Here is a 6,653-nt window from a genome sequence, read left to right as displayed (position 1 = left end):
TTTTAGTTAAAGTACTTGGTAATAAGGCTACTGTTTCACAGCTTTTTTAACAATTCTTAAAATGTGCCAGGTGTTCAGCTAGATATGTTCCACATATTCGGTGATAAAATTATCCAGATATAAGAATGATCGCTGCAAGTAATTATTGTGGAGGATTATGGTAACCAAGGCACCAGGCTATCGGTACATCCTGCTGTGTTATTAAAGGTCTAAAGTTCTGTCTGCAACAGAAAAGTTTAAATATTTCTCCAGCAAAATGGATGAAAACATCCAGTTCACTGATTGCTGTGAGTAAAACATTAAACCTTTGATAGGTATGGTTGAAAAATCATGCATTGGTTTATAATTTACACATCTGTACATTTGTGTAGGCATTGCTGGTAATCTAGCATTTGGACCTTATTTTTTTTTTTTTTTTGCAAAAAGATGTTCTCGGAGGCAGAATTTTAACACAATGTGAAGCACAACTATTCAAATGAAGAAAGACACACACTCGCATTCTATTTATACATCTTTATCTTACAGGTTGGAGCAGTAACTAGCAGCTCCACCTAATCCACGAAACACAGAGTAATGCTGACCAAAACCAAAATTTACAGAAAGTTACCTGTCAAGATTCAAAATACGGAAATTAACATCCACACAGAACTTTACAGTGTGTAACTTAGAGACTTAGCAACATTAAACTCATTTACAATGCTTTTCCTCCCATCTTAACAGGAATAAAAACCTGTAGAATCTATGTGCTGAAAACTGTATAAAGTTCCTTCGTCTGGCTCCAGTTCCGCAGTCTCGTCCTGTTCTCTTGTTTCACCTCATCGGCACCGTCATGTAGCCTTAAACAGCTGGCCACAACTTCTGTGATTGCTCCCTTTTCTCCGAGCATCCTGCAGATATTTAACCCGGTGGCGGCGTGTGTGCGTGTGTGTATCGGTGGTGAGTGAAGTGGTTCTGTCTGAGAGCACGTAAGGACGTTTGTGATGGTTCGTAAGCGGTGCCACCCCAGCCTCCCCTGAGTCCAGCTGAGCCTCCAGCCTGTGGAGCCGCAGTTTCTGGGCTGGGGTCAGAGGTAAGAACAGCTGCCTGGTATAAGCTGCCGTAAAATAGAGCCTAATGGACCCCTCTCCAAAATGTGTGGCTGGCATTATGGGTCATTTCCACTGTTCTTTTCATCTTTTGTTCGAAAACACATTCTATTTGAAGAGGACCGTATCTTTTTTTTTAAAGAGCAACAGCTGTCATTCTCATAATGCACATAGTCTGCAGCTATCAGGTTAAAAATCCACTTACCAACACGTGTCACAGTACATTTATGAAATATTAAACTGCTGAGCTGAAAATGTATAGCTTGTTTACCTCTTTGTGCTCTGTGTTAGAATACACAATTAACAGTTTAACATGGTTTACATTTTTTTTTTTTTAAAAATATAAAATTACACCTGTATTCTGTCATTTCAGCCAGGCAATAAAGAATGGTATGTATAAAATGTTGAATTTTAGAAAAATAAAATACATGAACTTGTGCTTAAAGGAACAATTTGATGGGTGCTTTCTGATTTTTGCTCTGATAATTTTGTCAGTTGAGACAATTTCTCTCATATCTGATTTTGCTCCCAGAGCAGGCCAAGGCAGTTCAGCTCACCGTAGCAACAGCCTGCTCCTGCCCGTCCTCCCCAGCCTCCACCTGGGCTCCTTTGCCCAGCGATTTCACTTTTTCCATGAACTCGGCAATGGTCTCCTTGAAACTCTTCTCCAGCAGCCAACCCTCACTTTCATTTTCTGGCTCATCAGGGTTTGCCAGAGTCTCCAAAGATGTTCTCAGGTACTGCAGACCCACCATTACCCCCACCTGTGGGCCGGAAGAATGAACTATGTAACCGGCTGCAGCAGACGTACTACTGCAGTGACACATGCTCCTTACGTTAGCTATGTTAAAAACAACCAATCTCTCCATTCATTTTGTCTGATTTAAACGTAGAATCAAGGTTGGATTTGTCCAAGGCTGGTCCTGGGCAGCAAAATCCATGTCAGCTGCAGGATACATGTGCAATAACTCTTTCATCATTAAAAGCCTACAGTATTTTGTCAGCTAGAGGCACAGAAAGTTCAAACTCTGAAAGGGCCTTCTTGATTTATATCTTTTCCGCTTCCTCGTGTCAAGTAACAAGTTTTAACTTTGGGAAGAAAAGTATTTTACTGATATCACGAGCTAACAAAAGAACACTTGCAGTTATTCATTGATTTCTGTGATGTCGTTGGGAAATAAACTATAAAATGCTAGAAAACGAACTCACTGTCCACCCTTCCCTCTTCATCTCATACCCTGACACTGAAGGTGTTTGTTTCAAGTTGGCTGTAAACCTTTTCTGACAGACTTGCATAATTTGTACTGTATTAACGCCAACTGCAAGGTGAATCCTAATTAAATCAGGAAATTATTTCATTGGTTCTAACTGCTTATTTGTCAACGAAAATATAGTCTGTGATGATTATTAGGAATTTGCAACTAAGTGGGTTCTTTGTTATGTCGCCTTAAGGACGCAGATTTTGGATGGACTGCTCACCTCCAGAATGGTGACCAGGAGCACCATGGCTCCAATTGTGTTCATCATGCCTCCATAGTACGAGAGCAGGGCCTCCTTGCAGCCGTGCATCCAGATGTTCAGCTCCTCAGTGTGGTGGTCATAGCTGTAGTGGGCTGAGTTGTTGGTGAGCTGATACTGGATGCAGGGCCGTGGTGAGCTGGGGTTGCAACAGCTGAATGGAACTCCCTCCACGAGGTATTTTCCTTCCACATTGCTCATGACTCGGCTGCCCAACAGAAAAATGATTCACCAGACATGTAACACAAGTACACACATATACACTCGTGTCTACCAAAAGGATAAATGGAAATGTTATAACTTGCGTGACCAGAGTGAACCTTGCTAAAGTTGCCCCATTTAAGATGGTAACTTTTGTTTCTTTTCAAAACAGAATAACTTTCTGGTTTTGGCTTTTTACTTTCATTTTAGAACAAGAGAAATATGTAATTGACCCAGAAATCCCCTCCACCCCACTAACATTTTAGCTGAAATTTGATCCTTTATTTTAGTTTTCCAGAATGTGTGTCTGAATTCGGGAATTGCAGTGACAAGTGATAAATTGTTCAGCACTAGTTGCTCTGCCCTCAGTGTTTCCTCTGAGATGCAGTGAAATGTGTGGTGAAGCTGTTGAGTGTGTCCCTTGGCTGATACCCTGTTGCTGGGAGAGCTTCAGTGCCCCGTTCAGAGATTAATGGGAAACGGGTGCGCTCTAAAGCGATTGATGAGAATATCCACTTGACGAAGATAGGCGGTGAGCAAGGGTGACAGGGACAAAGATCCTGATTGTCCTGCACAGTGAGCTCAGTGTCCACTCTCTCTGGAATCTTCTACAGCCTGTCCTGTGTTTAGACTTGTATATTAACACAAACATGGCTTTTCATGCAAATACACATGGTCAGAAAGTTTCCCATTTCCTGCCCCAATGACAAACACACGTTTGCATGTATCCCTTCAAGAGAGACCCCACACATACATACACACGCAAAAAAGCAGAAATGTTTGGTATCTGATAACTATTTGCAGTACTACAGTGCAATTTGTCTTTCATTTAGTTTCTTCCATTTATTCACCCCACATTTCAACTAATGTTTGTTTGTGTGTGTGTGTATATATAATATATATATGTGTGTGTGTGTGTGTGTGTGTGTGTGGGGTGGTATTTTGGTAGGAAAATGTTATATATACATATCTTTTGGAGCCATTTCCCTCCTAAACTACCATCTGTTCCTGTTCCATAAACTGCCACTACATAATCTTTTACACTAAAAAAAAAATTACTGTCAGCTCAGTAAACAGCTATTCCTGTAATGTTTGCTGGCAAAACTGGGGTGTTGACTAACTGACCATACTGCATATGCATCTCTATCACTCCATCTGTTGGTGGAGCCCACTTTTGTTCACTCCAAGTTGAACATTGCTTTGGAGAAAAGCTTCTGTTGAATGAATAAATGTAGATGTAAGTGTGTCATATATACATATAAATGATGATCGGGAAAACTGGGGCTCAAGATGGCCACCGTGTCAGTATTTATTACGGGCATTGCCTGCAGTTGTTATGATTAAAATGGACAGTAAGCTGTGAAGGACAGGGAATGGGATCCGAGGAGATTATCTACCAGTAAGAAGCTGGCTCATGAACATGAACCCTTTTCCTCCTCCACCTCACACCTCATCTCACCTTGCATTCCTGGCCTCCTTGGCAACCAATGATCCATATAGGAATAAAAAGATATCAGCTCTTAAGTTATCTTAAGTTATACCTGTGAATATGTTTCATGGCTTATGATTGAAAAATATATACAGAATGCAGGCTTTAATATCCCTTTTGGCTCTTTATCATTGTTTCCCAATATGACTGATCTTATACATTACACTAAGGAAAAGTGTTCCTCTTTAAATTGCAATCACACTACAAAAATTCTCATGTCCTTTCTGCAATTCCTCTCAGTAACTTCTAATGAAATGACGCATTTCCAAAACAATCTCAGCACAGAAAAATCAAAGTCCGTCAGGTTTTTGTTTCACATCAGTTTTTTACAGAATATCCTCATGTATTCCTACATACTCTATTACTAAACTGTGGCTAAATTAAGAATACTCACTCCCTGACTTCACTGGAGCTAAAATCCAGATAGCGGTTGCTGATCCACTGAATCTCAAACCAATCCCTGTAGTTGTTATTTCCACAGCAGCGGAACTCAATCTGTGTCAGGTCCAGGGTCCTCTTCATAAAACAGCGGCCGGGTGTATCTGTGTCCTTGTAGTACTTCATGCTATTCTTCAGGCCCTCAGCCAATGTGAACTGCAGGGCAATCCGCATAGTGAAGCACAGCAAAGCTGTGAAGAAGAGTAGTGCGTTGAAAAGAACACAACCTCCCAGGAAGAACTTCAACATAGGTTGCCATTTGGCAAATTTGGCAGGGACCAGGGAGTCGTGGCAGATCTTCCCACCGAATGCGTTGACACCACATGCCATCAGCCCCACCAAGATCAGCAGGTTGGGGACAAAGTGGCTCTCATTATTGTCCATCATCTCGCTTCGCTTGCGCAGCTCGATCTTGAAGAAAAGCCCCATGCTGAACACCAAAATACCCGCCATCACGGCGAGCCAATACATCAGCCACAAGCCCTGCGCGAGCTTCACGCGCTTCTTTAGATCAAACTTCACCTTCATCAGCGCCATTCTCAATCCTTGTTCCCTTCACCCAAAGCAAAACTAACAGAACTCTCCGATTCTTTTCTTCTCTGTAAAATTTCCCCTCTAGTCTTCAATTTCAGTATACAGTTTTTCAATGATTTGTTCAGTAACAACAAAAAACAAAGAGCGATCACAGTGGAGCAATCTAGACAAAAAGGTGTAATCCAATCCGAGAAGGAATTGCAGAAGATACTTTTGAGTGGGTCCTCCACTTCATACTCATGGTGACCACCCCGATGGCAGGAAAGCCCATGTTTGCAGATGGCTATTTTGTCACCTGAAACAATTTTTTTTTTCTTTTCTTTTTTAAAAACTTGAATTTTCAGAAAAGGATAGAATCAAAGGCTCTGTCACTGTTACTGGAGATTTCCTTTCCTGCAAAAGGAGATGGGTCGTGGACGTTGTTGCAGCACATCATTCTAAATCTTCTAAGCAGCCTGATCCCATTTGGGGAAATCCTTGTTGGTGGTTATGCCCCAGCTTTAATCTCCTGTCTTACGGTCTAATTGGTTTGCTTTTTGCACGTCAGCTTCCTCACGCTGGACAGTCTAGGACAGGGGCCCGAAATGATGGCTTTAAGACCTCAGCTTCCGTTCACAGGTCAGACACAAACGAAAGGTAAATAAAGAAGAGTAGGAGCTGAGGGACCTTCTCCCCTTCCTGGTGGAGGAAAGCGAGACCTCCAACTTGCCCTGCAATCCATTCCGCAGACTTTCCTCAGTATACTCATTCTACAAGAGCTGCAACTCTCACAACTGGAAGAGCCTGATCACGGGGTGTTAAGGCTAATGTAATGTACTGGGGTGGCTTCAAAAGACCTTCTTTGTATATTATATGTCATGTGAACATAAATATTTTGCTCAGAGAAACCAAGTTTAACTATTTGAGGTAGAGGATCAAAAGCCATAGTAAAAAAAAGTCTGTGACGTGCTAGGGTAAAGCTAGTTTAGGAAGATATGGTCTGAACGTAACTCATTTAATTATTTTCAGTTTATGCAGCTGCTAGTGACACAAAGCTCGCGGCGGCGCCTGAGAGAAATACCTGAGCCCGCCAAAGGCACGAGCCACTCACTCATTCCAGCCTGTTAGCACAAGCTAGCTAGCGACAGCGCTGACTGCTTTCCATGCCAGCTAGGAGGGCTTTTACTTTTATACCTCACAGGATCACACTGCTCACAAGAAAATCATGTAGACACTTTTCTGCTAGTAAGCTTTTACTGGGCAAACTGGTTCAAGTTCTTCGCTTAAACATGATAAGAAAGGACAGGGGGGCGTGATGTGATAGACACACACACACATGTAAAAATTCCACTTTCTCTACAACGTGCTGAAAAATAACGTGTGATTTATTGAATAATGCCAATTTTGAA

The 6,653-nt window shown here is 41.8% G+C and overlaps 1 protein-coding gene across 1 annotated transcript; it reads right to left on the bottom strand.

Annotated features, from left to right (window-relative positions):
* Window positions 1-340: 340 nt before the first annotated feature.
* prph2b (peripherin 2b (retinal degeneration, slow)) lies at window positions 341-5,268 on the bottom strand. The gene is made up of 3 exons (XM_018766175.2): window positions 4,688-5,268; window positions 2,565-2,811; window positions 341-1,849 (listed from the first exon to the last, which is right to left on the bottom strand). The coding sequence occupies exons 1-3, from the start codon at window positions 5,266-5,268 to the stop codon at window positions 1,634-1,636; spliced, it is 1,044 nt and encodes a 347-aa protein (XP_018621691.1). The 3' UTR covers window positions 341-1,633.
* Window positions 5,269-6,653: the final 1,385 nt, after the last annotated feature.

This window comes from Scleropages formosus, chromosome 8 (genome assembly GCF_900964775.1).
Source record: "Scleropages formosus chromosome 8, fSclFor1.1, whole genome shotgun sequence".
In the NCBI taxonomy this organism is placed as follows: Eukaryota; Metazoa; Chordata; class Actinopteri; order Osteoglossiformes; family Osteoglossidae; genus Scleropages; species Scleropages formosus.
Note: the sequence above shows the minus strand (reverse complement) of the source record. Positions and strands in the feature narration are given on the sequence as shown.